Source organism: Buteo buteo, chromosome 9 (assembly GCF_964188355.1).
Source record: "Buteo buteo chromosome 9, bButBut1.hap1.1, whole genome shotgun sequence".
Classification (NCBI taxonomy): Eukaryota; Metazoa; Chordata; class Aves; order Accipitriformes; family Accipitridae; genus Buteo; species Buteo buteo.
In genome coordinates, this window is record NC_134179.1 from 10848443 (window position 1) to 10859549 (window position 11107).

At 40.7% G+C, this 11107-nt stretch overlaps 1 protein-coding gene across 2 annotated transcripts in view; it reads right to left on the reverse strand.

Annotated features, from left to right (window-relative positions):
• CCDC88A (coiled-coil domain containing 88A) overlaps nucleotides 1-7791 on the reverse strand; it is an 82690-nt gene extending 74899 nt beyond the window's left edge. For both annotated transcript variants that reach the window (XM_075035370.1, XM_075035369.1), the window contains exons 1-2: nucleotides 7317-7791; nucleotides 7096-7196 (exon numbers count right to left, since the gene is read on the reverse strand). In XM_075035370.1, the coding sequence (XP_074891471.1) occupies nucleotides 7096-7196; nucleotides 7317-7379 (164 nt within the window). In that variant the 5' untranslated portion in view covers nucleotides 7380-7791. The remainder of the gene's footprint in view (nucleotides 1-7095; nucleotides 7197-7316) is intronic.
• Between the last annotated feature and the right edge of the window lie 3316 nt (nucleotides 7792-11107).

The window sequence follows — 11107 nt, forward strand, 5'->3', positions numbered from 1 at the left end:
GCTTAACAACAACTGCCTAAGAGGCCATGCCTCTTTGGCAGATCTTAAGGCATAAATACAGGATTCTTTAAAACAAAGCAAACAAACAAACAAGAGACTCCCACACAGTTATTACCAAATAATCTCTGACCACTGAGGTCATGTGCTCTAACAAAGCAGCACTTTGAAAAAATGTCTTGATCCCTAAATAATTACTATGTAGGGAAAAGTGGTACAGTATGAAAGACAAGGAAGGCAACAAATTGGTATTTAGTTTAGAGAAAAAGGAGGAGGAACCAGAAATAACAGGAACATATGAAAGAACACAAAGCTAAAAAGCCCCTTCTTAACAGAAGAAACAAACGAGGAAAAATAGAAGTAAGCTTCTCAAATTTAGCATAGGATTAAGGTGTGCTTGATTTAGCAACCAATTTGTCAGTTAACTAGATTAGTTTTTAAAAGAAAGATCAGAGCACAGCAACACTTTGCAAGGGTTTGTGGTGTAGAGATCCCCAAATTAGCCATGAAACCTGAAGAAATACAGCCTTGCCAGTGAAAAATGCAAGCTGATCAGCCCAGGTAAGATATTTGTAGCTAACCTAAAACTCTGGAATTTACTGCTGCTACACTACCAAGAAACATGGCAACATTGTAGGGTGGCTCAAGGCATCTTAGCCACTTGGGCAAAGTGACCTTTCTGGTACAAAAATTAGAGCAAATCAAGCTGTGTATTGCCTTTCATTACAACACAAGCAGCCAGGACAGCGGCAGCACAGAAGCAGAGGCAGGTAAAAAGCAGAGTCAGCCCTGCAAACAGAAATTTTACAGCCAGCTGGAAACCTCACCCAGCCTCAACATCGGGTGCTGCTAAGGGCAAATGATGCTTAGATGAACCACTCAGCCATCACCCCTGAACCGCTAAAGCACACAGCACAGCTACTAGTGCGAAACCAGGAGTTGTCTTCCCCTGGCTCAAAGTCCCACTCGTGGCATTCCCCATGTGGTCCTGTGACTTCAGCTGAAGCCGACTCTCCCTTCTGTACGGGCAGCTCTATTCAGTAGTGCTACACTGTGCTCTGTGGCTGTATCTCCTCCATTACCTTGCTCTGGCATCTCTGCCTTGTAGTCTTCAATGAAGTATACATACGTCTCTAACATATAAAACAGCCTTAACTGAGCTATGTCATAGAAGGAGACAGTTTGTCAGTACACTCTTACTTAACTTTCCTGACAATGAAACACATAAAACATATGCCTAGAAAGCTTTTAGTAAGCTTACTTCATTATTTTCGTAGAGTGCTTTGAAACAGCATGTAGCATGCGAATGAAATGCAAAATACTCTGAAAATAAAACTGTTGTTTCCTTGCCAGAATATTTTCAACGCTGAAACAAGTTACTTTGATTTTAGATCTTTCACCTAAGATTGCTATTTATGGAACAGGTAGATAGATGCAATAGAGCACCTCTGTATGTATTAAGACATATTTAACTCAGCTTTTATTCCCTGGCCCCAGCTACTACCCTAGACTAAGGATGGGATAAGTAGTACGCTACCAAAAGAAGTAAGGGGACAGAGTCAAAGAAAGATACTGAAGATTGCACATGAAGAAGAGAGCAAAGAAGTGAACATATACATGCACAGGAAGGTTAGATTATTTACTTCGTAATCTTCCAAATACTGCAAGAAACAAGAGTGAACCACAGAATACTTTACTGCACGGAAATAAATCAGAGTAGACAGGATGAAGGGAAGTGGACATCAACTGTGGGAAAGGGTACCAAAGCATAAAAAAAACCCCTAGTAAAACAGAGACATAAGTAAAGATCAAACACTTCAAGCACTCCATGTTCAACCTATGCTTTTTTTGCTCTTCAGCTATCAAAAACCCAAGCACCTCAGGTATCAGCCTATGTCCTCTTCATTTGCCCAGTTTAAAGCTCACTGCAAGCAGATGTTCAAGTCTAAAATTAATCTTCATTATACTACAAGAACTATCTTTTCTTTTTTTGTAATAAAAAGTTTTTAATTCCAACAACCTTGACTATGGTGCACATTCTGCTGGACCATTTATTAAAGAATTTGCTTCTTTACAAAAAAACTGAGCGTTAAAAATTCAGCTTTCCATAAGAAAAATCTAGGCCCTACTGCTGCAGAACCACTCCTAAGAGCAACAACTCTCACAAACTACTAGAGTGACGTCCACCCTGCATCTGTGGAAGCCCACCAGAGCATGTCTGAAAAGTGTGAATCAAATGCATTTGCTTCAAGAAAGTGAGAAAGGTGCAGACTTAATAATATTTGACTTTTTTCTAAAATATATGCTCGTATTTCTACTGCCAAACTCACCAATTCCATTTTCCCCAAAACTTTTTTCCATTTCCCCGCCCAGCCAGAACCTGACCAAAGCTGCCTCTTGCTATTTGGTCTTCTTCACAAGAAGGAGTTAATTGAATTGGCATGCATGTTCCTGCACTCTTTCACAGAGTCAGGCAGCTGGCTCAAGCACTAGAGATGGAGTCCAGTTTTCAGGGGAAGATATAGGCAAGCCAGAAGTATGGGCTGGCAAGCTCAACTGTTTGGAAAAAAGCGTACAACTAAAGACTAAGAGCTCAGAAAAGGAGTCAATGAAGCAGTCTACACATTCTAGGCACACACCACCAGAGTGGTGGAAGGAAACAGCCAGCCGGTCCACCTGGAAAATTCTATGGGCATGAAAGACCTGCATGTGGATCCAGTCAGTGAAAAACTGTGGGAGAACAGCAAAAGGGAGAAAAACAGGAGAACAACAAAATACTTCATCCTTTGAAGTAGTTTTCAGCATGTCTGGATGCAACAACTGATGTGGATAGTATTGATTAATATGTTCAATTAAGACAAAAGTTATGAATGGAACACTGTGATGAAAGCAGACAGGTTCTCCAGACAGTGGATTAAATTAACCCAGTTTCAGAGTTTGGTTCTATACATTACCAATTCTGCATACAGTATTTGTCCAATAGTTCCTTTAAAACAGATCCATGACCACAAATACATAGTAAAATAAAACCATTAAAATTAAAATACAGTTTCAAGTATTTGTTACTTGACCAAATATTAATGGTGGTGCTAAATGTAATGAAAGTCCCAATCTTTCAATTACTTGCAGCTGTCTATTTTTATTCAAAGGAACTAGTAAGACTCGTCTGTTTGGGAACCACAGTTCATTACTGCTACAAGACTTTCAGCATTTCTTACACAATCCTCTTGGAATTCAATTAACAAGTATCAGAGAACAAGACCTATCAGAAATGAAAATAAAAAACACTCAGAAAACGAGTGTTTCTGTAAGAATACCTTAATCTTTTTGGATCAGAAGAGTATACAAACAGTACAATACTAAAACTAAAAAAAAATGAGGTGGTGTTAGTCAGGTTCTGGAAAATTATCTCTAGGACAACTAAGTCTTATTTTACTGTAATTGCACCTAGATGCGCAACAGGTGACTAATCCGTTGAATTATACCGTTTCATTTATTTTAGTAGTATACACAACATTTTACTCAGGTATATGAGCACTTCATAATGGCGGAAGTATTATAGTGGTATAGTAAAGTTATACAGTATTCTTGGTATGTTCCTCCACTTCCCTGCCATGGCAGAACAGCACTGCAGTGATCTCTTGCATTCTGATTTATTTCCAAGAAGCATGACCCCTTTTTGTTTCAAAGAACACAAAGATAAAGGCTCAGATTTAGAAAGACAGATGGGTTTCTATCCAGAGGTATCAGATACTGACTGATCCCAGCAGAAGGTAGGTAACCAAATACTTTTTAAGAACTGGACCTAAATTTAAACAGGAAATGAGAGACATTCTTTCAAGTTAGGAGCTAATATTGTAACACTGGAAGTCTCCTTAATTAAAATTTTAAAAATAAAATAATAAAATTGGCCTGTAGCATCTCCAGCAAAGGAAGAGCTCTTCAGTTGTAACTGGACACCAAATGGAATCTGTGTAATTCTCTCATGTACTAAACTGTCCAAAAAGTCAAAAGCAAAAGACATACAAGGAATGCAATGAATTAGTCTTTCTCATGTATGAGGTACTAATAAACTCAATGCTGATAAAACCTGACCATCTTGGTACCATTATCCTGCAGCTATTCCAATGCTGTTATCTACTTCCTCTGTCTGAATCATTACAATTGTTGAAAATAAATTTGGTCTAGACAAGCACAAGGAGAAACAAATGCCATACTAACAACTCTCACTTGTAGCTGACAGAAGGCAGGATTAACTCTTCTTTAACTGAACAAAAAACCTTCTCTAAGTAACAAAGCCACTTTTTTTGATTGTGTAACTGTTTACAAACTGTGCCTAATCCAATATTAACACTTACTTTTATGGTCACAGAATTTGTTTTTTCAACACTTGGCAAAAATAAAGTATTTAAGTACATATAAAGCAGGACCACAGCACCACTAACAGTCTCCACTTATTCATGCCTTTAACGCCCTTTAAGGCATCTAATGCTGCCATGGCTTTCAAACCATAGGAACCGACCTACACCACCACCACATCACAAAGCCCTTAGCTGACAGGTACGCACTAGCTGTATTCTCACACCAAAACATGAACAGTCTTAAATATCTCAAAACCAGTGGAAGTAGTAAGCACCATATAACACAACTTATGTAAAAAAATCCCAACTTCTTGTGGTGCTTTCCACATACTTCCACGAATGGCACTCCTGGTGACTTCTGCAAGAACAACATTTCTCTATAGCTTCTAAGAGTGCCAGAGGTCCTAAGCGCAGATCTCTAGTTGTCATGTGAAGTAAGTCACTGAGAGCTTTTAAAAAAAAAAAAACAAAACACAAACATTTCTGAAGAAAAATATTTTGCTTTTGAAGTCAGGTGATACAAATTTTTCTGCCACATTTCCTGAACATATGGTAGTTAAGACTGAAAGGAAAAAAAGAGAGATACTAATAAAATGGAAAACACTGAAAATAAGTTATATTGATGATTAGTTGGAGCTGCATCTTTTAAATGTTTTTGCAAATGAAGACACATGTTTAATAGGTGGATATTCAGAGTGAACAGGACTAGAAGTTAACACAGGTTTCCACAGTGACTTCACCAGCGATGGAATCTGTCTGCAAAACATGAAACATTTTTTCCCCTCTTTCAATCCTGGCAAAAAAACCAAAACAAACTAACCCCCCCCGCCCGCCCCCAAATAAGAACAGAGTTCTGGAAGCTTGAAATCTAAGTAGCAATCAATCATAATATATTTCAGTCCCCCAAAAATGTATTTTAAATAAAATACACCTTCCAGCATAGTTACATATCTGTAAAATTAGTTTTATTTATACACCAGCCCTTTTACACGCACCTCTAGTTTAATGTAGAAACTATTTTATTTTAAATTTACATCTCATGTGGGTTTTTTGTTTTGTTTTGTTGGGGGGTTTTTTTAGTTTTTTACACATACACAACTCCTCCTAAGTAAACTACAGTAATCACGGTATGGGGTCAAAGATGCACAAAGTCAAAGCCAAATTGAACACACAGTGCCTTAAACACAGGGATGGTCCCTCTCAGCAGCTTTCCATTTTACATACACGTATCCAACATATGTGCCAGATATCAATTTATACTCTTAGTATTAAAAAAAAATTACTGATAAAGTTTAATTTCAAGACCGTATTCTTCAAAATCACCTTGTTCCAGTTCCACTACTAAACTGACCTTCCAGCTGTCAAACGTTTTTTACCAAATAGAAGCTCTACATGTTAAATGCATGGTCGTAACTGACAAGCTACTTAATTTATATGCAGTCCAAGAAAAAAAAAATTGTAAAATAAAAACAGTATGCTTCAGTGAATGCATCACTTAAAATTCGTATTAAAATATGGCAAAGACACTCAGATTTTTTCAGTAAGTTTAATTCCAGCAAGTTATCCATGTGTCTCAATATTACAGCAGTGAATACTTGGAATTTTAGCTGAACAGAAATAGGTGACAAAGAAAATACTGGTTTCAAAAGGATGTGAATTCAAATTTAGATATGGTAATGTGTAGATCTTTTTACATAGATTAGTTCTACAAGCTGAATACCAACAGCAAAAACTTTTAAAGTACTAAATATGAGTAAAAAATATAAACAGAGTAAAAAGATGCTCATCACTGAGCAGCTTTCCTGAGGAACAGCTGTCAACACAAGCTGCTCACACACTGATGTATCTGTATCTATCCAGCCATCCATAAGCCTACATTTTTTCATACCCATACAACCAAGAGATTTATTTCTCTGTAAAGACTTAAAATATTGAAAAAAAAAAAAAGGTATGGAGAAATTTTTTCCACTAGTAACATTTTTATGATTATATCACTTGACACTTGACAAGTGTTACTCTCTAGCATTACAGTAGCGGGCAACATTCCAGTCAAAACTATGATTAACAAAAAGTTGCTAAAGTTATAAAGAAATTTTTCTAACGATCAGAGGTTTTCAATAAAATATTTACAAAACCATGTAAAAATGTTTCTTCTGTAGTTCATAGGCAGAAAACATTCTACATTCTCAATTAAAATATCAGCTTTACTGCACAACTGCTATCTACTCTAATTTGGAACTGTGAAAAATAAAGTGGAAGAAGTTAAAGGATGGTCCATTTGCTCAGTAAAAAACATTAGGTGACTCCCATACAATCCTTAAGTTGCTTGCCATGCGAACTAAGATATGTATTAGAATCTTATTAGCCAACCAAGTTTATTCAAAATTTTGTTTATGAGCATGACTTACAGCAGAATGAACCTTTATGCTTCTCAGTGGAAATCTGGGAAACTATTTACAGTCATCCAATTTTCCAGTAAGTTCTACATATCATGATTCAGCCTGTATTACACTATACATCCTGCAAATACATCACTCGGACATTAAACTGTGAAGAGCATCTGTTATGCTCCAAAGTCTCCTCTTAACTGACCACATGACTACTCCAAGTATAAAAGAAAGAAATTTACCAAAGTCAATGGGGGGGGGGGAAGAATTTTCGAAAGAAAGCAAAACATACCAGAGAAACAAGACAAGAGCAAAAAAATAAACCCAAGGCACAACTTGCACACACTTACATTTGCAGCATGACTTCGTTCAGAAACACACCATCCACTAGCGCCACATATTCTTCCAGGTTGGTCCCATTTCCTCCAGCTAACGGTCCAAATGTCTTAACCTAAAACATATAATCATCACCACTGTGACACTAACTCCACCTTATTCTCTGCCGCAAGGCATTTATCTTCAAACAATGAGCAAATAAATGACTAATGTGTGAGGAAAAATGAATGCTTACCCAGGTGACAAGAGGGCTAGCCATGAACTGCTCCAAAAGGGGTGTGAATATTTCGTTCTCCATTTTACAAAAAAATGGTTAACATCAATGTAGTTCCTCTGATGTAAAAAAATACAAGAAATCCTTCACTGTAGCAACTCTCTGAAATGCTCCAAGGATTTAGCTGGAGTAAGCGAACCCCATTTTTACCAAGCAATGCAACAGCAACAAAAAAAGTCAGTGCACTGGCAACTGGGATTTATCTTCCTCTTTCAAGAAAAAATGCATTTGGAAGTCCATCTACACGTATTTCAGCCTTTCCATTGATGTCTCTCCCCTTCTACATACCGAAGGGGCAGAAGGAAGGAAGGAAAGAAAAGAGGGAGGCTGCCTAGCTACTGGGATTCTGCATCAGACAAAAAAAGAAAGGAAAAATCTGCTTCAGCAGCGGCAGCTCCTCAGAAAAGGAGAAATTCCAGTAAAACTCTGCAAGCTCATCCTGCCCCCTCCCCACAAAAAAAAAATCCAGAAGGGGAGAGGCGAAGAGGGGCAGAGACCCCCACCCCCACTCACAGCTAAGCCCCCCAGGCTCCTTCTGCACACAAGAGAATCCCTCTGCCCTCCATCTCTCCCCCCCCCCCCCCCGCAATGCCACAGACAGCCCGCAGAGAGGGAACCAGCCCCCGGCAGGGATGAGAGGCTATTTTAAATCAGTTCCCTTTTCTAAAATCTTCCCTTTTCCACTGAACTACGACAGGACCGGCACACGCCGCCTCGCCCCACAACCTCGCCCTTCCCCCGCGCTGGGCCGCTCCCCCCGTCCCTTCCCCTCAGCTCTCTCCTCGGCCCCCCGCCGCCTTGCCCCCCCCCCCCCGCTCCTGGAGCCCCCCCGACCCCCTCCCCAGCCCTAATGCCCGGGTCCAGCTCTTCGCCTGCAGCTCTGCCACCCGCCTCCCCCACCCCACCCCCCCCCCCGCGGCACCAGCTCCGCTTCCCACCCCCGTCTCCCAAATAACGGCCACCTCGCCTCAGCCACCCCTCCCGCTCCGCATCTCTCGCCCCCTCCTCCCTCACCGACGGGCGGTTCTAGCGTATGGATCCCTCCGCCCGAGATCTGTGTGCGGAAGCCGGTTATCCCTCCGCCACCCCGGGTCCCTTCCTTCCCCCCCGCCGCCCTCAACCGCCGCTCGGGGATGGCGGCGCAATTAGAAAGGGGCGGGGCCGACGGGGAGTAGCGCGGGGGGGGGGGAGAGAAACCGCTGCAGGACTCGTGCCCGGCGCGCGCACGGTCGCGGCGCTGCGGCGGTGGCGGCGCGCGAGCCCAACGGCCGCGCCGCGTGAGGGGGGCGGCTGAGGCAGGGGGGCGGGCAGCCTGTGCCCCGCAGCAGCAGGAGGAGGAGAAGCGGCAGGGGCCTGGTACACGCAGGTCTGCCCCCGAGGTGCGGGAGGGAGGTGCTCTTCGATTCCCCTTTGGGAAAAAAGGTGCCCGTGAGGAAAAATTCGTCGTGGGGGAAGAAAGGGGGGTGGGGAAGGGGAGTCACTGACGCCCTTGAAGAGAAATATGGGGGATTAATCGCACGATCCGCCCGCACCCCAACCACAGTCTCCCGCCTTTCGGGGGAGGGGGAAGGAGGACAGGTTTTTTCCTAAGGAGGTGAAATCTAGACACACCCACGTTAACGCAAAATCCAGCCTTCTGGAGAGATTTAGCGGGGAAAGAGGAGCGCAGGGAGGGGGGCGACCTGGTTACAGAAAAGCAAATTATGACAAGCAATTTGCTTGCCTAAGCTATTGTCCTTAAGCTATCTCTTGCCACTTGTGTTTCAAATCTCCAATACTGCATTAACATACAGGACCGTATCTGCTTAATACATTATGTACTTTATTGACAAAGCATTTTACAAAATCTCAAACTAAATCCAGCTTCTCTTCCATGTAGTATAAATTGCAACAGCATTTTTCCGAATACCTTTAGTTTTACCTGCACAGTAAAAGAAAAAAAAAAAACAAAACACAAAACAGTGCAGTGAAAGTGACTGAAATTACATCCTTGTGAAAAACATCACAGTAACAACTAAACATTATTTTTTTTAACCCAAGTACTGGATATAGTATTTATCCTAATGGTCCAAGATTAGAAAAAGAAGTTACAATCATGACCTTTTCCCCACATGTGAAACTGAAGAGATTGTCTAAATAAAAGATTAGACAAATAAATTATAGACCTAGAAATATTAGTATGTAGTCTGTATTCTAGGGATTTTTTTTTAAACAAAGTTGCATAGTTAAATGACTTTATTTTGATTCTCACAATTGTATGTTTTCAGCAAAAATCAGGTCTTTCCCTCCCAGACCAGATCTTTAGAGTAAACTCTTAGTCCTCCTGTGAAACAAAGGAAATAAGAGCAAAGGAAAAATCTGCCGTCTTGGATCTGAATAAGAATCTGGTGATCCATGGGTGAAATAACTGCCAATAAACTACTAGCCCTTAAAGGCAACTACAAAAGCATTTTTGTAAAAGCCTGATTAACCAACCACTAAGTTCCCTGTATCTGGCAACAGTATATAATACGCAATTGTGCATGCAATACTATGGAACTTCCCTGGCTCATCATTTTGTTTCTTGTGGGCTCTAATGAGGCAGTAATGACTTTGGCATAAAGCAATTCCTAGGAATTAGAGACTGGCTAGTAGAAGTTGATAGCCCATGTAGTAGTTACATGTTAATAACACCAGCTGTCTCATGAGTTCCTGAAAAATATTTTATACTGAGATTTCATAGCATTGAGATAAAGATTAAACAGTTTTAGATGTTTTTACTTCCATCCACACCATCCAGTTTGCATGCATTCTCAGCATTGCTGTTGGTCACTGTTCCTGCAGAAAGACAATATTTATTTTAGATAAATACTGCTTAATATCTTTATGAAATACATTGTAAGCTGTTTTATCTCAGATGATTTACAGTTCCTTATTAGATCTGGAGATTAGTACAAGAGAAGATTTCAGAAAAGGTGTCCAGAAACAGTCTTATGAGTTTTGTTTTTATTTGGATTTGTTGTTTTGTTGGGGTTTTTTTTAGACTAAGGGCCCTCAAAACCTGTGGAGAAGCCCTATAGTTTCTGTAGCTTATACTTTGTCAAGCCAAGTGTAAGCATATTTATCTTATTTTCAGGTGTACACAGATACCAATCAGAACGAATTGCTGAAAAGGTAGCTATTTACAGTGCAGTTATAACTAGAAGAAATTGGATGAGCTAGAGATTGTTCAATTGCCTTTAGCGTTCATCATGTAGGCACCGGCAGGATACCTACACATGGTAGGGATATTGTTGGTACCACTGGTTTAGCCAGGCTTGACCAGTTGGGTCGCTCCTGGACCAGCGCACTCACTCGCTTGCGCTCAGCTGCAGGGCAATGCAAGCTAGTTATTTAAAATGCAGCCATCTAAGAGAGGTGAGGCAACCTGCCACAGGACAGGAAGCTGTCTACCTTTGATTGCTGAGTCCTTGTTTGACAGACATCCCTTGAAATGAATTAAAAGGTAGAAAGATAGGTTTGTCTTTTGAGTTGTTTTTCTGATCCCAAACTGAATATGGAAGGCTTCAATTTTTAGCGTGGCTTTCAGGAGTATTGATCTAGGAAATACTTAGAAGTCACAGCTCTACTTCAAGTGGCAGGGCAACATCACTATAACCTGTAGCTTGTGATGTATTTGGCTGCATTGTTTTAGCACTTTTTTACCTGGAAAGACTCCTAAAAGCAAGTTTGACGACTACACTTAGAGTAGTAAATTCCAGCACTTTCCTACT